The sequence below is a fragment of the Lepisosteus oculatus genome, chromosome 5 (assembly GCF_040954835.1).
Source record: "Lepisosteus oculatus isolate fLepOcu1 chromosome 5, fLepOcu1.hap2, whole genome shotgun sequence".
NCBI classification, from domain to species: domain Eukaryota; kingdom Metazoa; phylum Chordata; class Actinopteri; order Semionotiformes; family Lepisosteidae; genus Lepisosteus; species Lepisosteus oculatus.
Genome location: NC_090700.1, coordinates 39,893,598 through 39,920,887, shown reverse-complemented (window position 1 = coordinate 39,920,887; position 27,290 = coordinate 39,893,598). Strand labels below are relative to the sequence as shown.

General features: G+C 47.5%; 2 protein-coding genes across 6 annotated transcripts; one reads left to right on the top strand and one right to left on the bottom strand.

The window, feature by feature from the left end:
• The first annotated feature begins 496 nt into the window (after nucleotides 1-496).
• amigo1 (adhesion molecule with Ig-like domain 1) lies at nucleotides 497-7,347 on the top strand. Of its 3 annotated transcripts, none has more exons than XM_015342558.2 (2): nucleotides 497-1,159; nucleotides 2,632-7,347. In XM_015342558.2, exon 2 carries the CDS (start codon nucleotides 2,685-2,687, stop codon nucleotides 4,200-4,202), a length of 1,518 nt encoding a protein of 505 aa, XP_015198044.2. In that variant the 5' UTR covers nucleotides 497-1,159; nucleotides 2,632-2,684; the 3' UTR covers nucleotides 4,203-7,347. The 3 variants fall into 3 exon arrangements, with proteins under 3 accessions (XP_015198044.2, XP_015198048.2, XP_015198045.2); XM_015342562.2 differs by having other exon boundaries at nucleotides 497-2,021; XM_015342559.2 differs by having other exon boundaries at nucleotides 497-2,240.
• Nucleotides 7,348-18,688: 11,341 nt separating this feature from the next.
• Nucleotides 18,689-26,415, bottom strand: cyb561d1 (cytochrome b561 family, member D1). 3 transcript variants are annotated; one of them, XM_015342571.2, is made up of 5 exons: nucleotides 26,242-26,351; nucleotides 25,454-25,604; nucleotides 24,045-24,082; nucleotides 22,444-22,489; nucleotides 18,689-21,595 (listed from the first exon to the last, which is right to left on the bottom strand). In XM_015342571.2, the coding sequence occupies exons 2-5, from the start codon at nucleotides 25,563-25,565 to the stop codon at nucleotides 21,087-21,089; spliced, it is 705 nt and encodes a 234-aa protein (XP_015198057.2). In that variant the 5' UTR covers nucleotides 25,566-25,604; nucleotides 26,242-26,351; the 3' UTR covers nucleotides 18,689-21,086. The 3 variants fall into 3 exon arrangements, with proteins under 3 accessions (XP_015198057.2, XP_069046490.1, XP_069046491.1); XM_069190389.1 differs by having other exon boundaries at nucleotides 25,454-26,415; XM_069190390.1 differs by lacking the exon at nucleotides 22,444-22,489 and having other exon boundaries at nucleotides 25,454-26,412.
• Nucleotides 26,416-27,290: the final 875 nt, after the last annotated feature.

The window sequence follows — 27,290 nt, the reverse complement described above, 5'->3', positions numbered from 1 at the left end:
CCAGCAGAGCCGTGTGGCCCTGCAGCCTTATCATGGCACTGGGTGTTCAGATCTGCCGATGTGCACAATCACACAAGCACCGTATCAGAGCAGGGGCAGCTGTCCGCTGGCGTGGCCTCAGAAGACACACAGGCCTGCAGCGGGCTGTGGGCAGAGCCCGATCCGCACTACTGCCACTGCTCCTGCACTCATAGCTGAGCAGCTGTGTGTGCACCACAGATAACACCTCCTCAGCAGCTCCTCTCCATCCCTATGGGCTGTATGAAACACTCAAAAGGCTTGATTGTCCTTTTCCAGATTAAATCACGTTAAGCAAGGCGTCATGGGGACTATTGCTTGTAGTGTATTCAGCACATTTCGGTTTCCACACTCCACCATCACCCTTCATCTAAAAGAATGGAATTTGGAGTTGCCGCTGGAACATTTGTATGCAGTGCACACATAATACTGGCACTTTTTCTTCATTCCAGAAAAAAACACGGCATTTCCTGCACATCCACAAATGGGGTAGGGAGTCTCTGTGTTCCTAAACTAAAACACATCTCACTAGAGGGGGAGAGGAGTTAGGCTCTCCCTGTGAATTGTGCATTTGTAAATCCTGCAACTGCCAGGAATCGATGCTAGAAAACAAGAACAACGACCACAAGCGCATTTCCGCAGTGCACTGCACGTTGCGACTTGGCTGTAAAGAAACGGGGCAAGGCTGTGTCAATTAAATTGAGCACTTTTGCCTTCTGCCAACCAATAACATCCCTCGGGTAGGCTCGGGGTTGACAATGGCTGCGCGCGTGTGTGTGTGCACAGACCTCCCTCTCCCTCTCAGCACAAGGACACTGAGAACGTCGTAGTTCACCCCCAGCAGCACGGCGCAGAGCCGCTCGCGAGGAGAAGCCGAGCGCTGCCGCCAGACGCAGCGAGCTCGCGGAGCCCTCGCGCTGCAGCAGCGCCTGTTGCCGTTACTACCGGTCCCGCATGAAGATGAGCTGATGGGAGAGACGCGGCGCAGAAGATGCAGTCGGTCGGTCCTTCCGCACGCACGCCGCCTGTGCTAAAGGTCCCCTCCGGGTGTCTTCTACAGTGGTTTTCCCCGTGCGCTTGAGAAATGAAGAGGACGACCCCCTTGCTTGAATACGGCATTTAACCTATCACAACGGTCACGGTGAGGACGGTGCAGTTAAAGAACCTGGTTTTCTTGGGGCGGGAGAGTGGAAGGAGGGGAGGGGGGGTTGGATTCGAAACATACTGTGAATTGTGAATCGGGAAGCGGTGCATGAAGGAAAACTCGTGTGACAAGATTGTGTTTGGGTTCTCGTCGCTCCGTTAATGCCTGACGCCACACCGCTCGTCTCCGCTTGTTCCCCGCGGCGGCTGTCCAATCCGTGCAAGCTGCGGTGCTGGCGAAGGTGCTGCTGCCCCCCCCCGTTCCTGGAAACACGAGTCGTCTGCGCCGATGCTCCTGTAGGTGAGGATGACCGCGGCGGCCCCTTCTCCGTACATCTTGTCCGATTGCTGAAGCGCAGGCACGTTCCCCCTCGCGCGCCCGCCGAGAGCGGCTCCGGCTCTGCGTCCTGCTCTTCCGTGGATCCTGGGATCTGAGTGCCGGGCTGAGACAGCAGGACAACACGGAGGCCGGCCGGACTTTCTTTCTGGAAACGAAGGTTACGGGCTTGGGGTTTGTTCAGACGTATTGATTTCTGGCTCGCTCGGGAGGGACAGCAGCCGAGCGAGGGTGGGAGAGGAGAGAGACGTGCTTTTCCTTTCCGCCGCAGTTCCCACTTCAGTTTTTCAGCAATTGAATCTTTTCTATTGGCAAGAGCTTCTGCTGGGGAACTCTTTATTTCCCTCGGCACCGACCCTGCCACGGATTCGGAATTTTCCTTTATTTAGTCATTTTAAGAAGAGGGTTAGCTGCGCCTGCACTTAGCCCCGCTACCGCACCGCCGTGGCGCAGAGAAGAAGCGGACCTGCGCCAATAGAGACTTCAAATCGAGGGCTGTGGACTTTGAAGGAGCAGTGGCAAGGTACCCCCGCACTTCGCGAGGCGCGGCGTGAACTTTTCCAGCCAGCGAAGGGGCAGCTGGAGCGTGTGTACGGCGGTGTGCGCGTGTATGTAGAAAATGGTGCAATGCAACACTTGGGAACTTAACTCAGCGCTCACTCTCGCGCCAGCTCAGAACGTGCTCCGCGGCTCCCGCTGGACACTCGCCGCCTCCCGGCGGTGCGAACACGTGCGCGCGACAGTAAGTGAGGAAGAGCTTCTGTTGTTGTTCTTTTCCGCCCGCGTGCGACTGCGTTTTCTCGCTATTGCCGGGTCCTCGCGCGGAGCGTATACAGCAGAGAATGATAAAGAATACACACCGTTCACAGCAGGAGAGATCTGGGGAGCAGCAGTAGCCAGTAAATATCGGTCAGCGTTGCAGGGGGTGGCTAGTTGGCGGTGGAGCCTGTGCCACTACTGTCAGATTGCAATCAAGACGCCAGTCGTGATTTAAGTCAGGACCCAGCAGCCACAAGCAGCGCCTAGAGCGAGGCTTTCCGAGACTGGCCCTGGCCACCTTAGGATCTGTTTTTCCAAAAAAAGGCAGGCTCATCCTCCACTGTTCTCTGAACTGCATTTCCACTGTCTTGTAGCTGCAACCCAGAGCCAGCCCCTGAGGTGTTCGGTGGGCTCTCTGCCCCAGGCGATGGCCCCTGCCACTGCGAGGGTGCTGAGCTGCACGATGGGCTGGCCGCTCCTCCCGCTCCGTGCCCTGCTGTCCCTGGCCTTCCTGGCGCTGCTGCCGGCGGCCGCGGCGGGCTCCAAGCTGAACTGCCACCGCACCTGCATCTGCGCCAGCAACATCGTCAGCTGCTCCAAGATGAACCTGACCAGCATCCCCAAGGCCCTGCCGGAGTACACGGCCGTCCTGGACCTGAGCTACAACAGCATCGCCCGGCTGCGCGCCGAGTGGACCACGGTGAAGCTGCCCAAGATGTCCAACCTCCTGCTGAGCCACAACGGCATGAGCTTCATCTCCTCCGAGGCCTTCCTGTACGTCACCCAGCTGCACTACCTGGACCTGTCCTCCAACAGCCTGCAGCAGCTGGACGAGCTGCTCTTCGAGCCCCTGACCCAGCTGGAGGTCCTGCTGCTCTACAACAACCAGATCTCCCAGATCGACCGCTCCGCCTTCAGCGGCCTGAGGAGCCTCCAGAAACTGTACCTGAGCCAGAACAAGCTGGCCCGCTTCCCCCTGGAGCTGGTCAAGGAGAAGACCCGGCTGCCCAAGCTCGGCCTGTTTGACGTCTCCTACAACCGCATCAAGAGCCTGCCCATCCAGGAGCTCAAGCTCCTGCCGGCCTGGATCAAAAACGGCCTCTACTTCCACAACAACCCGTTCGCCTGCGACTGCGCGCTCTACAGCCTGCTGGCCCACTGGCACATCCGCAGGCTCAGCTCTGCGGTGGACTTTAAGGACGACTACACCTGCACCCTGCCGGGGCCCCAGAAGACCACCGTGAACGTCTTCGAGCTGAACGGCGACTACATGAACTGCAGCGCCGTGAAGGAGGCGGACGAGGAGGTGTACCTGGACCAGACCCTGACCCTCCGCTGTGACAGCCGCCACAGGGACATGGTGAAGACCTGGGTGACGCCCAACCACGAGATCGTCACCTCGGCCACCAGCAACCAGAGCGTCACGCTCCTGGCCAACGGGAGCCTGCAGATCGGCCCGGCGAGGGTCGAGCACTCCGGGCTGTATACCTGCTACGCTGTGAGCGAGACCCTCAACGAGACCCTGTACGTGTCCGTCAAGGTGCACAACGCCACGCTGCAAGCTGGCAACGACACGCTGAACACTGCCTACACCACGCTGGTGGGCTGCCTGGCCAGCGTCGTCCTGGTGCTCATCTACCTGTACCTGACCCCCTGCCGCTGCCCGTGCTGTCCCCGCAACGGGAAGGCCAAGAGCCAAAACGAGGACAGCATCCACTCCTCCACACTCAGCGCCACGCCCACTCATGACGCGCTGGGCAGCAAGGCGGGGCTGAGCAGGCACGTGGCGTTCGTAGAGCCTTCCAAAGACCTGCAGGGCCAAAACGGAAAGGTGAACCCTAACGCGGAGGACGAGCAGGAGAGGAAGCGAGCGAGGGGACAGAGAAAGAGGTCAGACGCCGAGTCCATCAGCTCGGTGTTTTCCGACACACCCATTGTGGTGTAAAGAGATGATGGGCGCATCTCACGTCTGTGCGCGCTTCGCTGCGTCCGCCACCCCGGGGTGGAACGTCCTACTGTGATTTTTCTGGAAATGGGGGAATTGGGGTTTTGCTCTTCTTGGTCAGTGTTTGAACTAGTTCTCAAGAGCGGTTGACTGCAGTGAGGGCTGTATGTTCCATTAGCCTCGTGTTAGAGACAGAAATAGAGAGAAGAAGTTAAAGGGACAAAGAAATAACCCTTTCCAGCAGTTTAATTTGTAGCACTTATCTCTTATACTGTGAAATGGCCTGGTAAACTCTAGTAATGCTGGCAGAAGCTACAAAAGGGAGAAGGGCCCATTAAACAATAATTATAACAATAATTACAATGCGTCCCAGAAAAAAAAGAATAAGGAAGAGTCCGTCCATAGGAATGCTGTACATCTATAAATAAGAAACGAGCATGTGACTTGCAGTACTCGTTTAATATTTTACATGAATACTCTAATACAAACTGCCTTTCTTCCTACAAAAAAGGGCCGAACTAAACTCCCTGCTGCTGACAGGCAAGAGCACAGTGCTATGAATAGGCCCCTGAATCACTGTAAACGACAAGGGGAAGCTGAAGGAATGGCCACCACCAAACAGGAAACAGTGTTTAATCGCGTCAGGTAGCGTAATCAAGCCACGTTGCACCACACTTGGAGTACTGTGCAAGCAAGGGTCTGGGCTGGGCACCTCTGGAGTCCTGTAAGGAAAACATCTCTGGAAAATGAATAACATGTTGTGGTTTTGCTAATATGGTGATTTACCAACATGCCCCAAGTCAAACGTTAAGACACATCCAACACATAGCATATCACCTTAAGGAGGAGCGAGGCTGGGCTGCTTGTGCACTGGTGAAGGTACGAGAGGGGTTGTACCTAGTGATGGCTATTCAGCAATAGTAAATAATATAGTGAAAATGGAAGGCATCAAAGGGAAAAGGTGAAAATGAACCTGATAAGGGGTAGGAGTGAATAAAAAGTTTGTATTTTCTGAACTGATGAATTGGCATATCTGATAGTCCTGTGCAATATCAGTGTCGGGACACTAGTGTCAGCTTTCTGGCTGCAGGCTTTAGTCACAACAGTAAAGGGATTGAATTTCACAGTTCAAGTTAGTTAGGGTTTTTTTTCGAAAATTGAAATTTAAGCCGGGAAACATACTTTATTGACATTGTTTTTTGCATGGGTATCCAAGGCTGGTGTCCAAGTATAGGTGAAGAAGGAATTGAAAACATCTCGTCAGGAGTCCTCAGCTCCTGTTGTACTGGTGATTGCAGGACTAAATGTACTAAAACTTAATGATATGCTTTTACAGGAGGCACAAAACTAATGTCTTTTCCTGGCTTTAATTAAGAACTCTGGGCTGTATTTGTTCTTGATCCTAAAAGCTACATTAATTATATAATTGAAGAAAAAAATTAATTGGAACCATTTCCTTCTAAGCAAGTTTTACCAGATCAAATGACTTTTTATGTTGTTGAAACATTCTAGGCATTTGTTCAAACAGTCCATACAGTATTGCGGCTGTTCTGTGTGATAAATTTATTTAAAAAAAATATTTTAATAAAAATAAAAAAACAAACAGCATTTAATTGGCTTTCCTTCAGCAAAAGAGATGAAAATGGTCAAAGCAAAATGATGTGGGGTATCTTAATTCTGAGAAAGACAAAACCGCAGGGCTTCAGCGTGGCTGTTTTACAACAATATTACTCACCAGGTAAGAAGGGTCTGCGATAAGCTGGACTCGTCTGTCACGACAAGCATAAGATGTCTAAATTAGGTCTCTTAATGGAATCAAGTCATATGCTTGCTTGCTTCTTGTACATTCAATGTGGTAAACAGAAAAAAATGGCAGCTTGCTTTTCTAAACCCAGCTACAACAGTCCCGTGTCAGCGTGCTCTCTGTCCCCCAATTGAACTCTATTCCAGCGCCTCAAACCATCCTTGTCACACAAAGTCGAAAACCGAGACCCAGCCCATCGGGACGGACTGCTCTGCATTCTCATTGTGCCTTTAATCGCCGTCAATTGGAAATGAACCCGCGTACCAAAGAAGTGGGGGGAAGAGAATGTAAATAAAAATGAATCACGGAAAAAGAGGAAATTTAGGACTGTCCTCTCCAGAAAAACAGGATGGGCAGTAGATATATCTGGGCGATGGAAGACCAGTGAATCTCTCTGTTGTGTCCATTTATACAGATGCATTTTAAACAAAACAGGGGCATTTTAATTTGGGAGGAATGCTGTGAAAGGCCCTGAGATCCCTTTTCTCTGTGTTTATTCTCAGACATGTTTTATGCCAGAAACTGGGCAGATTTGTATCACTGTGATCATGGTTGAAAACTCGCAACATATTTTTTTTTTCCCTATATCATTTATTAAAACTGTGAGGAAAATAACCATTTTGGGGGAGGATGTTGGATAAATCTTCAACTCTCTAGGACAGAGCGCACTCTAGTTCCTCCACTGCTTGCCAGGGGTGAGAGGGGCTTCAGCAATTTTACTGCAGGCAAATGAAAAGTAAAGGAGGATTCTAAATTATGAATATATATCTTGTCACCCATTACCAGTTAAGAAGCAATCAATCACGTTAGTCACTCTAAAATCTTAAGACACTGGAAACAGGTTAAATAGGTCAAACAAGATGAAGGTTTGCCAGTTCCTCAACATCTTCTAAAATGTACTATAGTACATCAATCCCCATCCCTGAGACAGGTCTAGCATGATGACTAGATTCTTGATTCAGAGTCTAGATTCAGATCCTTTTTGTAAATGTATACTATTCCTGGAACATGTAGATAGATTCTGGGACTGTAGGAGTCCAAAATAAGCTGCCCAGCCATGTGGTTGAAGCTGGTACTCTGGCTTCTTTGAAGAACCATCTGGATGAGATCCTGGAATCGATGAACTATCAGCCACCAAACGGGCTAGAAGGGTCAAATGGTCTCTTCTCATTTGTAAGCCTTCTTAAAGTAAGAAAAAAACTACAAACAACAACAAAAAACAAGTATTAGCCATATCATACTTCTTGAATGTTGATATATCTTCTGACTGAAAAGATTTTGCACTGTATGTAGTATTCATCATTTATTGATTTACTTATAGAATAAAGAAGTTTATAACTATGTGTATCTGCTCTGAATTCTGTTACTGGTCCAACAACTGAAACAAAAGGCCTGGATTTTCTCTGTGCATGGCTGTGCAAACAGCAGTATTGGGCTGCTTCCGAGCTGGCCTCTGGGAACACTGCAACACAGTCCCAAAACTGCGCAGAGACACAGCCGAGCTCTCCGTTCCTTAGTTTCCCACAACTCCAAGATCCGACGGGCTAGAACACACCCCGGCACGGCTCACCGCAGAACGAACAATGTGGAGGGAGGCCATTTGCAGCTTCACTCTGCAACAGCCAGGCGTTTGAAGCCATACTGCATTGTAATGCCAGCTTAATTAAGGGCTAAATCAGACACTTCCTGAAAGCGACAGGAGAAGGACGGCGATCCCCAGGAGAGAGTTAAATGATCCGAAGTCCTGGGAAACGCGAGCCTCTTCGATTATTCAGGCCAGAGCACAAACCCGCTGGGCCCTCTCTGCCACAGGAGCCAGTCATGCCTCCTCCAGGGCCCCAGAAGGAGCAGCAGAACCACCAGAAATGCCCCTGGCGCGGCTGAGCAACCTAGCAGCAGTTTAATTTGGACTATCAAACGGGAAATTGGGATCTTTCCTTTTCACCTTTCAGCCATGACTTGCCTATGTAATACAAAATTACAGACTGCTCCGCATTCCCTGTGCTTATAAAAATAATAAGTTGTAGTGGCACTCAAAAGGACACGAGAGCTATATTTTACATCCAGGGCACAGAGAGGACAAACTGCTCTTTTTCCCACATAAAATTGCCAGGTAATTCTTCCTTGCTAGTGGTGTTCCTGTACTTGTCTGGCAACAAATGTTTCAATCAATACCTGTTTTTCGAAAGGGTTGTAATAAAGGCTTGGGACAGCCTTTCTCTGTGTAATAGAAACAGTGTAGATGCTTGTTTTTGTTAGTCCTTTCAGCTTCTGTCTGCATCTGTGATAGAGAAAAACATTTCAATGTCTGTCTTCGGTGTTTGGGCCAGCTGTTGGACACTCCTTTATTCGGTGCTGAGTGGAATGATTCAGTGTCTTAAGAAAATGTTTCAAGTGTGTGTACTATGTGCCTAAATCCTTCTGGTTAGGCTGTGTGTAACTGTTGATGATGTTTAATATGTTTACTAGAGCCAAAGTGTAGCTCTTAAGGTGAAATATGTGCTGAATCCTTAGTCAGTATGCACAGTGAAAGAAAGCTTGCATATATGATGCCAGCTCCTCTGGCCACAAAAGCTGGGGGCAAACTGGCAAAGCATCTATTTTTAAAAAGTGCCCCAGACTCTGCAAAGCAAAGTTATCAAAGCAGAGGGAAGACAAATCAGAGACAGGCAAGGACAGCGCCCAGCTAACAGGGAAAAACACTCCGGGTCCCAGAGCCGCAGGAATGCTGAAACATGGTTATGTTCTGGTAGTTTTTGCAAGGTTTTGACGGTGTTACTGGAAGAATTCAGTTTGGTTGTGTCAGACATTCAGACAACGCCCGCAGCTCAGTTACAAACTCTGAGAATGTTCACGCTGCATGTGCTGAATGTCTTAAAGGTTTCTGCTTGTGTTATTTGCATATGCTGCAACAAAACTGGAAAGAATATTGTTTCTACAAAATCCCCTACAGTCTGAAATACCGCACTGCTGCAACGCACAGCAGAGCCATTTATTTTTAGGATGTTACCAAAACATTGGGTGCGCTGAGTAGGCAATGGGTTGAGATTTTCCGAGTTTCTTTAAAGTCAGTCAGTTGTTTCTCTAGGTCAAAAAGATAAAGCCATTCAAATACTAGCAATAATGCAATACCATGGAAAAATGCCAACATAGCATCACATGCACACAGAACATTTGAATCAAACGTCCTGGTTAAATAGAGTAATTGACTTGATGCATGTAAAAATGAAGGTCAAATCCATTGCCAAGCAGCTGACACCTTTAATTGTTCCCATTCCCTGGCAAGATGAACTGCCGCACAGGAACTGAGAGAACAAGTGTGATAAACCCTTCCGACGCTGTCTGGTTGCACTGAGATGCTCTGGATTAAGGCACAGCAACATCCAACCTGCTGTGCAAAGCCTCTGTCAGCCAGCCAGTATTACTACCTAAGAGGCAGAGCTGTGAGAACGAGTTCACACCTCGACAGAATACACACCCACATTTCGGCATCATGTCAAAGGATTCTAGAAGCTACGCAGCTTGCAGGAAGATTCACCCACGTTACACAGCCAACAAAGTAAACCCCAGCTTGAAGGGCAGCTGTTTGGTGAAGTCAATGTTGAAAAAATCTAGTTTTTAAATGTTAAAAAACACAGCCTTGCAAATACAGAAGTAATCTTATTTCAGGGCTATTCTGGGAAGTTCTCCTACAGGAGAGTTTTTGGTGGTAACCTGGACGGGTACCATCAGGTTCCTACAGGGCCAACGGTAGGATACAATCTCCTGCAGATTCCTAAGCTTTGCTACTGTAGGTTCCAACATACTTCGTCTACGAATCTTACTTACTTTACAATAGTTTTTACCTGCTTTTATTGTGGTCCAGAACAGTACATCTCTACTAGTTTAACATGATGTAAACAGTCCAACAGCAAGGCTGCAGCAGGGCACACAAGCACCCAAGTCCGTATTCTTTCTCGAGATGTTGAAAAGACGACAATATGTGATAAACACTGTCTGGTGTGATTTCAGCAAAGACCAGGGTGCTCAGCACAGCCAGACAGTACCGCCCCAGACCCACAGTCCACCTGTCTGTGCAGAATGAACTATTTGCTGTAACAGTGTAATAGCTGTACTGTACATGGGATGCGTCGGAAAATTCACAATGTCTGCAAATGTACAGTTATCCATCTCCCCTGACAATGGAGGCTCTAGAGACTATATCAAAATAATAAAAAAATAAAAAAAAACATTTCTGATTACAGATATTGTATTTTGTGTGTTACTTTGTCCTGTGGAGTTTTTAAAAGGTGAAAGGTGCAGTCAATCAAAACACAACTGTAACTGAAATTCCTTAAGGTTTCAGGGATATCAGTGTCCAGGGGCTTTGCCTTCAGAAACAGCTGAGGGTAAAAACTCGCTGACCTTTAGGAGGACATGCAAGAGTCACACTTTAGGAAGAGTTGTAGAACCCCAGGCATTGCAGAGCAGCAGAACAGTAAACCTCCACTTCCTCCCTGCTGTTGGAGAAGGCACTGCCTGCCGAGGTGGCCTGAGAGACTGCTGTCTGACCCTGACTGGTGTCAAGTGGGGCAAAGCCACAGAAGACCTTTGCATGTACTGGATCTCCATTCTGGGCTCCTGTCAGGACGCCCGTGTGCTCTTAGGGACTATGACTCTGGATGTAGGTGTACCCACATACACTGCAGGTGCCTGTACAGTGGTGAGGTATAACCTCACTCCAGCTTGCTGCACTGAGCTGCAGAGCCATCCTGTGCTAACCTCAGCGATAATACAGCATGACACTTACAAGATACAGCACTGAAGGAACTAGGTGACCAAGAGTTGACTAAAGTCCAAGTATGTCTGTGAAACATGCAAGCATGTTTTGTTACTCGGTCCCAATCAGAAGATCGCTTTACATGAGAAAGACACCAGGAGAAATGAGACGATACATGGAGGATTAAGTCAATGTGTGGAAGAACATCTGAAGGACTGAAACAGGCTGGATGGGGGTCTGGCTAGGTGGAGGAGAGTGTCTCCAGTGATAACTAGTGTGATTAGTCAAGAATGGGTGGCAGATGACATGATTACCCCCCTGGAAGTTCTTACCATCTCCTGCTGACCTGCGCTACCGTGCAGAGACTCCCAGCTCTGACATCTGGAGTTAAAATGTCAGACCCATGTGGTGCCTTTCTTCTTTCAAGCCTGAGCTGGTATTTGGGATGCCAAGCCAGGAAGAAGAGCTCAGTGAAGCTAGCCCATGCTAGCCCATGTTAAAAGTCGCCGGATCACCATAACACAACTGAGAAACTGAGAAATCCTAGCAGGGAGGAAGTCCATTATTGCAATCCCTGGTGATGACTTAGCATCAGCCTTTAGACTTCCCTCCTGGACATCACTTCCTTATGAACGCATCTGTCACCACCTGGCAGGTGTGACTTCATGGCCTTTTCTCCTGGGACTCCGAGCCGGGCTGGACCTGGAATCTGGATCACGTCATCCTGACTGGCTCTGGCTGTGGGGCTTGGGGAGGGATTGTACACATCCCAGATGAGTGCTATTAATAAGAGGAGGAAGAGTCTCAAGCTGCCACAGGAGCCAGCTTTTCCCTCAGCTCCTCCTCAGAGGCTGAAAGTGCAAGCCTAGTAAATAATTTACTATCCCATGTCACACTGAGGTAGCAGTTCCTGGGCAACAGCTCAACAAAAGGAGGTCGAATTTAGCCAGCAGTATGGGGCCCAGCTGTTGAGCCAAGAAAATTGCTTTGCATCAAGAAACTTAAAAAAATACTTTAAAATTTTAAAGTCAATAATAAAAAAAAAAGTTTAAAAGTGGACTGGCGCTGAAGAATGAGTTAAGATAAGACTGACCTCCGCTTCACAGAGCTGGCAGCAGTGCAGATCCCTGTGCTTAGTGAATGATCTCAGCACATCTCAGAGACTAAGCAGGCATGTGACTTGTGGGAGCCTGAACTCGCATCCTGAAAGGAAGGGAAGAAAATGCAACAAGAAAGCAAGTAGTGCTGATGGAAGACCAGTAGGAAGCACCCTTCCCCCCAGACTCAAATCCTAATGCAATACTACAGCATAGACACAGGGGGCGCTGTGTCACAGCATGATGCACCCTTTTTAAGATGTTGTGCATCTCACGCTTGATATGTGAGAGTAAAGTCCACACACCAAGGCCACTCAAGGCTTGAGCTTGACCTCTCTGAAGTAAATTCCTGCATCTTCTCTGCTGCCAGTGTTCACCTCTGCTCCGCCTAAGGGACACTGCCACTGACGGAGACATGTTTGTCATAAATCCTACCAGCGAACACGATGCATAAATATTAGTGTCATTCTTGGGGTGAAAGGGTCAGTGTTGGTGTGCATGAGCAGAGACTTCTATTCTAAGTCCCTTTGTCAGACTGCCAGCCTGGAAGCCATCTTCCTGAAGTTTTACTGAAGCAAAGCAAGAAAAATGACACCCAGATGACATCAGTCTCTGGATGACATCTAATCCCCTGAAGCTAAATAGCAGCAAAACAGAAATGTTACTGTTTACTGGTAGGTGCCAAATGTCTGGACAAGCTGGAGAGCTCCACAGTAGTGGTGGATGGCTTCCCCATTCACGTGTCAGCTGTTGTGAGGAATCTGGGAGTCACACTTGGGCCTCTCCTGCCTTTTGAGCCCCATGTGAAAAATGTGATTAAGACACATTAATGTTTTTTCACATTAGAAATACTGCTTGCAATAGGAGATTTTATCCATGTTTAACACTTAGTGCCTGATTCATGCATTTATAACACCGGGTCTTGAATTTTTGCAACTCTTTGCACTGTGGGCTCCCTAACATTCTTCTTAGTAAGTTGCAATATGTCCAAAACTCTGCAGTGAGACTACTAACTCACACCAGAGCTTGGCAGCATATCACTCCTACGCTTAAGTCTCTACATTGGTTGCCTATAAAATCATGTATTCAATACAAGATCCTGTTACTGACTCTCAAGGCTCTAAACAATCTGGCTCCATCATACATCTCTGAACTCCTCCATGTTTACACTCCCTCCCGTGGGCTCAGTTCAGTTGAAGCTGGTCCTTTCCTAACTGTACCCAGGAGTAAGTCTTGGGTTTTTGTGACTGTGCTGTTTCTGCCACTGCTCCTTTATTATGGAATGCCCTTATGCTGACTCTTCACCTTTCTTCAAATGCAAACACAAAGCTCACCTCTTAACCAGGGCCTGTGTCTGATCGACCTACATCCTATCCTGTTTGTTTTTGTTTTGTTTTTTTTTTTTACTTTTTTAAAAATAAGTTATTATGATGATTATCAGTAGTAGTGTTATCATCTGGCACCACATAAGGCCCATTTCTGTTTTGAAAAGCCACTTATTTACTGACAGACTCAATTCCACATTTGAGACATAAGAGATGTCCACACCTCACTGTTTCAAACTTACACTCTGACGCCATCTGCTCTTAAACGGTTTGTAAACCCATCGCCGTTTTCGTCAACACCCTCCGGGACCATACATTTTCAACCAGAAATGGTTCTAGTGATAAGTTCCGGCCGACGCGTGACCATTATATAGACCGCGGAGCGCCACGTAGTGGCAGGAATTGAATATGGTCTGTGTGCAGGTAAAGGATTTATACAAAGTGCGAGGAATTTAAAATCACAACGGGAGCACGTTATGTTCAAGCAACATTTGTATTTGATCAAAATGAAGTAAAAGCAATTAAATACAAGGAAATGCCTGAAAATATACCTTCAACAAAACGTCCGTACTGTGATGGAAATATTTAAATACGGCATCAGGCAAAGGAGCTTTAAGTTCAATACTCTTTAACAATCTTGATGTTCGAGGGTGAGTCAGCCTCTTCTCGGAAAGAGAATTCAATTTTTCTTTAAAGAGGATGAGGGGGTTTCTACTAAACCCCTGCAGCCAAAGCGGAAAAACAATTAGAGCTACACGCTTTGTCTAGAGATACTGTTGTGCACCGTCTATTTTACCTTCTGATTAAAGTAATTTTGTGCTCCTTTAAACAGAATGAATCCTCTTTTTTTTTTCTAAAAAACCCGGAAAGGGCTCTCTTGCATTTTTACTCCCCAGAAGTATTTGCTTGTGAGGGGGAAGACGGATCGTGTAGCGAAATCAATTCAACATCGTGCAACCAACACACGAGCCTGCTGCTGTTGTTTTTTTTTATTGAACAGAAATCCCATAACAAATACGGAGTCACATCAGTTTCAGAATCGTGGTTTAAGATTCGCACAGCGCGATTCAAATCTGTTTCTGTGACGGTGGGCCGAAATGTTTTGTTACATTTGTCAGCACCAAACATCTTAGAAATGCAGGTACCGGTATTAAACTGACGACCAAATGGTGAGGAACGTTAAACTGCCACCTGCGCCGTCGTGTACCTACATTAAATTAGCTGAGGGATTATGCACACCTAAATTGTATTGTCATAGCACGGTGCCCTGGAGGACCATCAGTGGAGCGCTGTACATTAATAATCCCCTGTGAATTATTCACAGGTGTAAAACTGGAAGCCCGCGAGGTTACCACGGGGTCGCGGATACTGTAACACCAGACTGCGCCGCGGCTCCAAACCTGCTTTTCTGCTGCGCGCCCGGCCATCTGTCAGCGCTTGATAGCGGTTAACGCACAACCCTTTCGCTGTGCTTGTGGGCTGTGGGGTCGGTCCCCACAGTGGCGTCTTCAAGGCGGTTTACAATCTGCGCCCTTCGCCCAGTCGCAGAGAGGAAGGTCAGTTAGTGACAGAGAAGCTGACTGGAGACGGGGAGAAGACATCCCGTGCCGGCCGGCACCGGGACCTTCTGTTTGTCACTGCGGCGATGTCAGCCACAGCCTGTATGATTGAATTGAAAGGAGCGAGGGAACAGTTATGTCAGAGAGAGGGGCCCAGCAGCCTTTCTCAGAGGAGTTCACACGTTCTCCTGTGCCATGGCCTCTCACCAGGGCCCAGGCTGTGTGCTGCACAGCCTGATTTTGTATTAGAAGTGTACCTCCGCAGGCAGCCAGGCCTACAGGTCCGTTCAGTTTTACAGTTCAGCTGCCCCAGAGATTTGCGCTGGTGAATTATTGATTTAACAGTACTGTAAGTGGTGGTGGTGCACCAGTCCCTATGAACCAGAGTTTCTAGTCTCTTGTCCCAGGATGATGTCTGGTGACATTGTAATGTAGTAGGTGTCAATGGTCAGGGGAAATGCTAAGTTTAGTATAGCGTCCTAAAGTGCTTCTACCTTCTCCTGTGGAAATCTTTCTGGTAATATTTAATTTATCTGTGGGGAAGAATTCCACATACAAATAACTCTATTTTGTTCCTCATTTAAGCACACAACCCGAATATTACTTCACAGTAATGTTCTGGATAGATGGTGTGCAGCGTTATGTTGCAGAGTTTTTATACAGAATATTTTCCAAGCAGTCATTAAAACTACACATTGGAGCCGTCATGACACCGTTGGCACGCCTTGCTGACGCGAGATGCAATGTTTCTCTCTGGAAGCGTTTCTTCTTGTTAAGGTTTATAAAGCCTCTTTCTTCTTTTTTTTCTTCAGCTGCTTTGACATTTTCAATCGATGCACTGAAAAGATAGAAACCGTCGCACGGCCTTGCTTCAGCACGATAAAGCAGCTGTGAGATTCCGCTGCGGTGGTTAAGTCGGCGGTAAATTGTTGAGCAGTTATCAGGTACCGCAAACGAAAGGGGCTTTGATCCTGAAGTCGCAGCTTGCTGCTGCCACCTAGCGTGATAAAAATAAACTGCTCTTCGTACGCAGCCCGGCGCTCACGAATTTATCGTCATTGGGAACAAGTAATAGGTTTTTTCCATACTGAAAAGAGAAGACAAAAAACACAACGTTTCGGCCGTGGAGCCTTCTTTATTATCATTAACTTGGTTCCGCGTTTTTTTAGAACGGCGTTGCTTTATCCTAGCTTGTTAAAGCAACGTTCTAGCAAGGCAATATTGGAAGTAAAAACAATCGTTTGATGCCTTGCTCTCGTGTTTCTATAAACCTCCACGTGCCAGCCAGTTTCTGCAGGATGACGAGAATCCCGTTTAAGTGGTCGACAGATGTGATGACGTCATGCGGCGAAATCAAGCTCTTTTCGTTCCAGAGCTCTCAGTTACACAACCTACCGCCGACGCAGCTGACCGGACAAAACATCTGGACGTCCAAGCGCTAGCATACGGAGACCAGCCTGTGGAGGAGCAATAGTGGCGACGCCTAGCTTCCAGATGTTACAGTGCGCAACCACAGCAGTAATGAGTTTTATGCCACATTTTGGTTTCGCACTCTTCATAAATGTGCTGCAAACGCCCTGCTTAGGGCGGTTCTGCCAAAGTTAAGAGAGACACGAAGGAAGCTTGTTGTGTATCATGAATGTCAGGCAGCAGCAATGCAGCAGTAAATCCTCATTTTGATTGCTGTGTGAACAGCGCACCGTTTTACAGAACAGATATTACTGCTCTGGACCAGGGGGGGTGGCCTGGTACGACTTCTCCTGGCTTGAAGGAATGTACTACACCCACAGGCTTTTATTGAATCAGTGTCCGTGCCTGCTCCATTTTCTAATGGGCATTGATCTTCTGCTGCATCTCTTACTGCTGGTGTTTCTTGTATGTGCTTATTTTATCATTTGTTATCCTTGTAACTGATTTATTTGAACCATTTTACACCTGTTAAGCACTGTGAAATGCTACTTTTAAAGGCGGTGTATAAAATAAAGTTTTTATTGGTGTTGTTATTATTCGAAGGCCCGACAGCTGTGGACGGAGTTACAGAATAGCGCAGGAAGTACGCGTGACAACTCCAGAACTGGAGTGTAAAATTGAAGCCGCTCGTCCGAGATACGTTCATCACCGACATGTTTTTTTTCCTTCTTTTTTCCTCCCACGCCAGTCTCACAGAAGCACGTTTTTCTCTTTGTCAGTCTTTGACGGAAAGGATATGTAAGCACCACCTGCTGGTGGTTGGTACCAGTGTAGTTTTTAGCCTATTTCCTTTTGAAATGCCGAATTCCAGTTCCTTCCCGTTTAAAAGCCCAATACTGCCACCTCGTGGAATTGACTGGAAAGAAGAGGGAGAAACAATATCTTCCCTCAAATACCCCATGAAACCACGTTTACTGTAAAGCCGGATAACACCAATACTCGAAATCCCTTGACAAACTGTATATTCAGTTTTACAATTGGAATAATTTAACATAATATCATCACTTTACTAGCCATATACAATTTCGTGCATTAGGAATTTGTGTTTTCGGATACCCCAGGGTGCTCTCCTTGAGACCCACAGACAGGGAGAGAAGCGTGGGGTCAGAGCGCAGGGTCTGCTATTGTACGGCGCCCCTGGAGTAGTTGGGGTTAAGGGCCTTGCTCGGGAGCCCAACGGAGTAGGACCCCTCTGCGGGATTTGAACCAGCAACCTTCCAGCCACAGGTGCAAATCCTTAGCCACAGAGCCACCGGAGCCCATTTCCTTGAACTTAATGAAGACAAAACAGAAATCCATATTATTCGCACAACTAGTAATAGAAAAAATATGAACAAATTTAGGAAGTTTGGATCCACAGAATAAGTCTGTAGAAAGAAACTAAGGTATTATTCTTGATTCGGGGTGAGTTAAATCTCACATTGAAAATGTCACTAAGACCGCTTTCTTTCACCTCATAAATATTGCAGGTTAGACCTCCTTACGTCGGTCTGCAAAAAGCGTTGACGCATGTTTCTGTTTTCTCGACGTTATACTAGTGTAATTCACCGGACTACCTAAACAATCGGCAGATAGGCTGCAGCTTGTTCAAAATGCTGCAGCCAGGGTACTTACAGGTACTAGGAAGAGGAGCGTTACACCTATCATTAGACTGGCTGTGTCTTTTAGGATACATTTTAAAATTCTGTTGTTGGTTTTGAAAGCTGTTAACGGATTAGCACCATTATACCTATCTGATTACCTGGTCATCTGCAGCACATTCCAGCCCGTTCACTCAGATCATCTAGTGCTGACTTGTTTCACGTACCTAGAATGAAACGCAAATAAGTGGTGAAGCAGCCTTTTGTTTTTATGCAAGTAAAGTTTGGAGCACACTACCACTACCTATTCCACAGACAGATTCAGTGAGTAGTTTTAAGAAGTAGCTAACATTTTTTAAATTACGCTTTTAGATAATATTTGACTTACTGTTAAGTTTTTTTTTATCTTTGAAATTTTATATTGATATTTTATTCTTTTTAATTATCTTTTAGCTTTTTATTTTTGTATCATTGCAACTTTTACTTTAATTCCTTGTCATTACTCTTCATGTCTTGTATTTCCTGTTGCTATTATTATTGTCGTTAAATTTCTTTTATTTTATGCTTTTATCTTATATTTACTATTTTTGTTATGTGTTTGTATCACGATAGTTTCTTTGCTCTCTAAAGCACCTTGAGCCGCATTTTAATTAATGAAACGTGCTATATAAAATTATTTTTTATTCTTCTTATATGTGACTGGGGATTTCTCCTTCAAACTAAAAACCACACAAGTTCGCATTATCTGCCAGAGTACAAAAGTTCATCCTCAAGACCGGAGCCTCCAAACTAATTCTGACACTACGGCTCAAGCAAGATCTCGGGCGCCTGGCAGTGTTGTCAGTAAATTCCCTGGGGTTAGCGCGACACAAGAACCAATCCACATCGGCGCTCCAGAGGCTTAGAGACTTTTATTGAAAGCAACGCACAGAGTACAGCACACCCACACAAAGCTCGCACAAAGCTTCGGCTGTAGATTTCATCAAACGTAAAAGATAAAGGGATTCAAACAGAAGCTTCGCATACATGGTACAGAACACGAACTCTGAGCAGCAGGCAGGCAGCCGTGCATTAGCGCCTGGCGTTTCCTCAACCTGTTAATTCTGCACCGCAGGCAGCCCGTTGTGTGGCTCTGAGCACAGAAGCCTCTACATCACAACCCGCTTTCCCCTAAGCGCTTGTCGGCTCCTGTTAGGCACACAGTCATTCAAGCGGCGCTCAAGGAGCGAATTTCCGAAACCTCGGCTTTTCATCTGATCCTTTTCACCACATCACTGCTCCATTTCAGCAAAGCGAACTGTGGAATTTAAAAAAGCCCACTACATTTGCTCATTCTTGATCACCTCCAAGAGCCAGAGGGCCGCATCTTCTGCCAAAACGTTTGAAAAAAAAAAAGAAAGAAAAGGCAATCTCAGTGCTGTGAAATCAAACCCCCACAGTTCCACTGCAGGGAGTGTTTTATCTTCTCAGCGGTTCTGTGCCACACATCGTTGCTAAAATGAGCCACACTGTCAGGAGGAAAACTCCGCCTGTGGTGCACTCAGGGCAGTCACAGACGTTTGACACACAGCATCCTGAATTCTGGGGGATCCCATACAGAACCCCAGCTGGACTCCGGACCCTGGAAGCCCGGCGGGCCAGCATCACAGCACGACACTGACGTTGCGGTGCACGTGCACCATGATTGCACGGCTTGCCGCTGCTTGTGAGATATACTACCATACCGATGTTCACTTGACACGCACTTGTCATTGTATTCTGGACACCACAGTCACTGTCTGCAAGGGGGCTACATTACACAAAGAGCCCATCCCAGCAGAGAAACACGCTGCCGCACTTGGATGTGTATAATACCCAGGTGTTTCCACATTATTTGCATCCTGCTCCTGTGGGGAAAAAGGTAAGCGAGTCACAGGCCCAGTCTTTCTTGGACAAGGACCTGGACAATTCTTCATGTTACAACCCATCATCTAAAAAAAATACAAGGGGTTCATGACGACATTCCACAACGAGTGAATTAATCTATAAACAGTGCTGATCAGCTGCTCCCAGGTCAGATCACTCCAGTAGGAGCAGCTTTTGACTTCAAACTCAGAAGTACCCCCATCTGGACAGGTCAGACGCAAAGCAGGCTTATTAAGACAAACGTGGTCAAACCATTGAAATGGGATTGTGGAATCTGCTCGACTCACATTCAAAACATGTTGGTTTATGAAGGTTTTATTCACCCTCATAGAGCCTACAATTTAAACATCACGTTTAAAATAGGCAGGCCATTCAAACCTGCACAGACAGCAATGTTACCATCTTGTATCTTGATCTCATCAGATCTCAGAAGCCAGGCAGAGCCAGTCCGGTCACTATCTAGATGGGTGACCTTGTAAAGTAAAATCAAGGGGTTATAAACCAGTCAATCACTCTATGCTCTACACCTTGCTTAAGAAATTCTCTCACTGAAAACACCACTACTCCTTTAGGTCTGAACAACAAAAAATAAAGGTCAGTTGTTTTAGCAGAGCATTAAGCTACAGTATGTCTGAATAAAGAGTAAGAGGAAAAGACTTCGCTATAAATGAGGGTTATAGCTAAATCATAGCTAATATAATAATTGCTTGAAAGTGCCTAAGGGCTGTAAGCAGTGTCTCCAACTGGTCTCCGTGCAGGCGTACAGTCTGTCACACACAGAAGTTTGAAAGAGGGCCTGAAAAACCTGTGCAAACTTGAATCACATTTCATACGGCCCTGACAGTACAGCGGTATACAGACTCGCTGGCAGGCAGTGGCTATTTAAAAACGAGAACAGATACACAATCTGAAACAACTGAAAAGAAACAAACCCAGATGGCATAAGCAGACCCTGGTGCAGCTAGCATTGCGTTATGCAACAAACCCTGTGCCAACTACAGTCATCTCCCTACATTTAATATTTTAAGAATAAATTGGACAGTTTGGTCAGTTTAACCCACAACCACACACACATCAGTGCAAGAGTAGCATTGAATCTGGGAGGGAGAGGGGTGTGTGCCCTCCTCCTGTTCCATCCTGTAGCAGGGTTCCCTTCACTTAATGAGCCTCTAACTTCTTAATCAACACAATTACTTCACCGCCTTATTACTTAATTAACGTAATGGTTTAACAGATGCTTGGTCATTAACTTGACTCTTAATTTTTTAAAGGTTATCAAAATAACTAACTGGAACTGATGACTGCCGAGAGGAGACTTGAACAAAGGACTTGAACGCAGACCCACGCTGGGATGGAACAGGGACTGCCATACCCTGCGCAGACAGTCAGGTCAGGTGGTGAATTTCTTTTTTGGTAGGTAGGCGCTGGTGATCTGGTTCATGACGACCAGGGCAGGGAAGAGGGGCAGCAGTACGAAAACGTACCACATCACCCCTTTGATGATGCCCTGGAACCAGTCTGTGAACATGCCCGTCACCACGGTGACGGTGGCCAGCAGGTAGGCCACTAGGCCGCAGGTGGCATGGTAGAGCTTGAGCCGGGCCACTGAGGAGATCTGCAGCACCTTCGGGAACAGCAGGCAGAGCCCGCACAGCGCCTGGCACCCGGTAGCCACCAGGGTGCCCACGCCGATCAGGCTGTGCCAGGAGGTGAGGTGGGGCAGGCTGGAGACGTTCTTGCTGGCCACGATGAAGCCCAGTCCTGTCGCGCCGCCGATGACCACCAGGGCCTGCAGGAACCAGTGCACCCGGATCTTGCCCTTCCGGGACTTGAAGCAGAAGGGCGTGCCCTCCGGGGAGAACAGCAGGATGCCCTCCGTCATGCACAGGCAGAACTGGGACCATGGACAGACAGAGAGAGACAGAGGAAGGGGACTCAGTTCAGGTCATCACCTCCCCACGGTGCTCGCTCAGTTTCTGCAGCGTTATGGGGCAGTTTGAGTATGGATTGTACCAATTACAATTATTAAAACTGATGCTTAAATAACTTTAGTTTCCAAATCTGCAGGAACCTGAGGACTTAAGATTCACAGCATATCCTGCAGATCTGTGTTTTTTTCAAGGCCAGGAGCCGGGCATCAGTAACCTAACTGCTTCACAAATCCAAGCGTCCTCCTCACAGTTCATCCCAGGGAATCTAGACAGAGTCCAGTTGCATGCTCCTGTATGCTCCCTCCAGCACAACAGCAGATTGTAGGGCAGGGTCATGGGACGAGAGCAGCTCAGAAAGACACAAAAGCAGCTTTCAGCTCAGCAACATGAAACAAGGGAAAGACATGCTTAGACAGCGATTCTAAATTGAGCATGTGGCAATATCACTAAGAAGAGTCAGGTTTGCTAAATTTCTTGACACAAGAAAGAAGTGTTGTTAAGATACTCTTAACTACTTCTGTGTGACACCTCACACCTGAAACCCGTCACAGAGATTTACAGTACGTCGTTCACAGGGTTAAATGAAGGCTTGGACTAAGACAAGCAAGGTAAGCAATGTAAGAACATAGTCTGTCACATTGCATCCGTGCACACCTGCCCTGAATCACACTTTTCTCTCTTCTTCCCATCTTCTGTCATAATCAGGTTTTTCCTCAGATGTGCTGAAGGATTTAAACAGTGCCCTGCGGCAAAACCAACTGAGGAAAAAGACACGAGCTGAGGGATAATACTCTCTGTTCTAGAAACTTACCACTTTGTACACTGTTCCAGTCTAAAGCGTAAGTACAGGACTGGACCTGGGACAAGAACAAAGGCTGTGTTTTAATAGCAACATATCGCATAATCCCAGTCCTCCCTGCAGGCAGGAGAAATCCCAGTCTAATCTGGGCTAATCCTGTGACACACCTTCTGTACTGGGAAGAGCAAAGCCGTGCCCATCCAGGGCAAGAACAGCCCAAGACTCTGCCTGCTTTTTAATTTCTTTATGGCGGTGAGGCAGCAGAATTTAGCTCATGCCTCTCAGGCATGTCCTGGAAAGACAAACCCTGACCAGATTCCTAGGAATCAAAGCTCTGGCTGGGAAAGGAAAAGCAGTTTTATTTGGAGACGGACAGGAAGTTCAAACACTGTCAGCAGAAGGATCCTACCACTGTGTTGACAGACAGTTATGGCAGAACTGGTTAGAGAAACCTCATGCATGTTTCAAATATCAGAAAATTGAATTAACTCCTTGAAGGAAGAAGACGAAAACCATCTGAAGAGAAGAATCATATATTTCAAATAAGGCAGAGAACTCAGATGCACAGAAAGAAAACCAGCACAGACATCTCTCTTGCATAAGCCCTGGCACACTGTGCTCTCTGTAGGAGTCGTCAGTCATGCTTCCTGGAGCCTCCAAACAAACAAACTCTGAAAAGAAACCGATTCTCAGAGACAGCTGCAGAACAACGACTCCCCCGTTCCTGCTCTGTCATCCTCCATCTCGGCAGCTGAGCCACAATGGACTGCCTCTCCTCTGCAGGCTGCGTCCCAATCTGGGGCTCTCCTGTCTCTTGTCCCAAGACAGCACTGAAGCCCCTGAATGAGCCCTCCACTCTCTAATGTGCAACAGGCATTCCTGGCTCCCCCTTTCCTGACAAAACCTATTGAAGAAACACAGTGTTTCTGCACTTTTCCTCCTGGTTTTAGCCACATCCCACAATATCTCTTGATCTGCATCATCAAAAACAAGAACCTGCAGGTGTTGGGGGTCCCTAGGACCAGTAACAGGACTATAGGAGTGAACTGACTGGGGAACTGGACTGTGTCTCCAAAAGTGAACAGAACGGAGCAGCTGAGACTCTTTTTGACAGGTGAAGGGTGTTTAGATCACTGGTGCCAGAGTCCTGTCTTTAAGAGTCACGGGCCAGCAGCAAGTCCTGTGAAGCAGGACTCCTCAAATCTGGCTTCCGAAAGGAAGGGCTCAGCAGGTTTCCTAATTCTCCTGCTAGCAGCAGCACCACGGGACCTCAGAAGGAAGGGGAAATTAGCTCAATTAAGACTTAAATGGACTAATCTCACCTTCTTGCACAGGTCTGAAACTGCTAATGATTTCAGGAGCCACTCTCAAAACCATTACCTGCTCCTGCCCTTGGGAAACTGTCAAATTGGATCAGCTGTGCACAAAATTAGTCCAATTATCTCATTAAAAACACTCATGAGGAATGAAAAAGAAAGGACGTTCTGGCCCTGGAGAACTGGACCTCTGCAACACCGATGCAGAGAGTAAAGGACGTGAGTAAAGGGGATGTTACCACACGCTGAGCTTCCTTTGAAATAACTCTACAAGCATAAAGGGTTAGAGATACTTACTGCTAGAGCCATGCATGTGGGGTGCCAGGAGAAGAGACCTGGAGGAAAAGAAAAACAATGGAACAACCAGCAGGGCCCAGCGGGTACTGCACAGCAGACTCACTGCAGCAGCCCCTCTCACGTTGCACATTAACCCTCGCCACCCGCCCCCACCCCACACAGCAACCCTAGCTCGACTTGATTCTCGCCGCAGGCCAGGGGGAGACCAGCCGAGTCGAGACCCAGCCCGCTACCATAATTACCTTGTGCTCGCTGTCTCAGAGGGGTCACTGACTGGCAGTAAAGATCTGTATGTAATAATGCTAGACTACAAAAATAAATCTTGTTAGCCATTGTGAGGTTACATTTGAATCGGGCATTCTAATTTCAGAATAAAACAAATATTGAAATACACTAATAATAATAATAATACATTTTATGGTTAAATAAACGGTAGGAGTCATAACAGAATCTTCTGTGGTACACAGTGCTGTCTGTTATGCTCACAAACTCTAGACTAGTACACTTGTTATTTTTCTGTATATTACGTGTGTTTCTAAGCGCTATTCAAGAATCGTCTTTCAATGACATCATGATTCCGTTTACACTGTACCCCCAAAACATGTACAGATCAAGACGGAGTGGAAAGAGCACACAGCTGTACAACAATGACGACCTTATGATTTTCAATAATGCATGCGCTCCTTGTGTGTGTGTGGAGGGAGGGGTGTCTTTTGTCTTGTGCAGCTTATCTGTCTCAACCAACTAACTCGTCGTGACTGCGATCGTGTTGCATTTCGCTTTGTTCAGAGCGGCTTTTACATTTTAATTTGAAAGCACAGAAGGCTATGTTTGACTGCTTTAATGGAGACAGAATGCATTATTGCTAATCAAAGATTAGCTAAAAAATAAAATGTACGTTAAAGTAAATTCATGAGTGAAATGTAAACTTTACTACAGTACACTACGTAACTACACTGGGAGTACGTTATTAAAGCCCCGAGGGTCTGCCACAGACTGGCACGGGTCTGCATACACAGCACGTACGAAATTTAAGAAGAAAAAAACACTTAAATTTATGTATTCTGCCTGAACGCTAAAAAACAGACATTACCGTTGAATCTACATGACAAGCCAAACAACAAGGAAGGAATGGGTATCTTGGAGCAGTAAATAAGCTACTGGATTTTCTACACAGTATTTGAGCTCCAAAACGCAGACAGACGTTGGTTTCTCGGGCAGTTCTGGAAGTTGTTCAGCGAGCGCGCTTTTACGCACCGCAAACCCAGCGAAACCAGTTCCGTCAGTTACAGGAGTTGTCAGCATTGCACACCTGAGACTCGATGGATTCATTAACCGAGCGATAATACTGAACCAGAGATCGGGAGTTTGGAAGACGAATGAGAAGGGCAATTTAAAATAAAACTTACTGGTCCCAGTGCGGGATAGCAGCGTCACGAATACCGTGAAGCCCAGGGCGACGACGTGCGCGGTGATCACCGACACCTTCCTCAGCCAGGCGTAGAGCCAGAAGTCGCCCATGCCCAGCCCTTCCCCCGCCGGGCTGTACTGTCCGCTCACCTGCATGGACGCGGACACGGATCAATTACAGCCTGCTCTGCATCCGAGCTGGCAGGGGAGCTGGGCGCGTCGCCCGTCTCTTGGGCCACAGGGAGCAGCTACATCTGCCCCAGTCTCTCAGGCTGGTCTGCCGTTTCGCTACGTCTCCGGCTTCAATCGCTTCGCTGTGTTGTTTTAATTCACCTCTGGGGCCTGGAGTCACCGCCGGGCTGCTTGCTTCACCTTAATGTAGCCAGTCTCAGCTCAGGACTGCCTCTTCTCAACAGACACCCCTACAGGAAAAGCTACTGTCGGAGGCGGACAGCATTGTGCCCCGATTTGTTTACAGTCTGCTTGCCTGCGTGAATGTCAGAGCTATTGTCAGGCTTTAACAGAAGGCGCTGCGAAACAACAGATCCCCACCACACAGCACCTCTAAACTCGGAGGGACGCCAAAGCGACCTTTTCTCTCCCTCGCCGATCAATCCGGGCTCTTACACAGGCTATCTTTACATTTGTAATCGCCTCCGTCCTGCGGCTGCTGAACAACCTTCTTCTGCAAATTCCTGCCTCTCAGGGGTGTCTCTTTTCCCCCTCCTCTCTCCGGCTACGGCGTGTTGGCGCCTGCTGGGTCTTTGCTGAGCTACTTTCTGCGTACCTGACACACAATCCCTCCATCAGGTGGCAGTTTGCATCCACTTCCTGGATACGGGTGGGAAGGGCTGGCGAGGTGACATCTCGTCTCGGCCGCTGCTTTTAAACAGCGACGTCACAGTGAGCGCAGGAGCGGCCCCAGCGCGAGAGACATCTGCCGACGACATTCGTATCCTCCCCCCCCCCCCTCCCGGCGAGACGCGCGTGTCTGGGATCCTCTGGCAGGGAAGCATCGCCCTCGATTCGGGATTCAGTGCGCGATTTTGGTTGCGGCTGCGTCAACATTGACGGCAGGTCGGAGGATGTTGGAACAGATCAGTTCAAAGACGACTTCGTCCTGAGCCATTTCCCACTTAATACAAATGCAATTAACAAATTGACTTGTTTACAAAGATATTGTTTCTTATATATTTACTTAAAATCAGTCATGTCCAGGATTAAACTCCGACATACACTTAACTACGGCAATTCTTGTTCTTTGGTTTGTAGGTGGCTGGGCATTAAGTGACTTTTGAAATAGAAACGTTTTCCAACTGCTGTGGTAGGATTTTGTCTCTGCCCCGAATATCACTGAAATTATTAACAGCGGATGGCAAAATGTATTTCCAGTAAATACATCCACTTGCTCAGAAACATGGCCTTTGGGAGATTGTTGCGGCCATGAGGACAGCCGTCGCCTGGTGATTTAAGAGACCCTGGGCCTTCAGTCTGCCCTCACACTCCTCGCTGTGGGGTGAAACACGCCGGGCATACTGGACCAGTGGGGATCCCAGATCTGTCCAGCATGCCCGCCGCCCACGTTCTCCTCTTCAGATGAGGTGGGATGTTCACCCGCAAGGGAAAACAAGGACCACTCCAACATCTTTAATGGCAGTCTTTCAGGCCAGGGAGTGATTTGAGAATTCAGGTGCTCCTGAGGGGGATGTGTCCCTGCTGGTGTCCTGAACTCACTGCGGTGTTCGGGTGGGTCATTGTGGAACACGAGACGACATTTTCATGAGGTCTGTAGAAACGCAGGGCTCTTTAATCCAGCTATGTTAAAAGGGGGGGAGG

Coding starts and splice junctions, on each gene's coding strand:
- amigo1 (XM_015342558.2), top strand. CDS start 2,685: ATGGCCCCTGCCACTGCGAGGGTGCTGAGCTGCACGATGGGCTGGCCG.
- cyb561d1 (XM_069190389.1), bottom strand. CDS start 25,610: ATGCAGGTGAGCGGACAGTACAGCCCGGCGGGGGAAGGGCTGGGCATG. Junction 22,490..24,044: donor CCACATGCATGGCTCTAGCA/GTAAGTATCTCT, acceptor TTCTTGTCCCAG/GTCCAGTCCTGTACTTACGC. Junction 21,596..22,443: donor CTGGAACAGTGTACAAAGTG/GTAAGTTTCTAG, acceptor CCATGGTCCCAG/TTCTGCCTGTGCATGACGGA.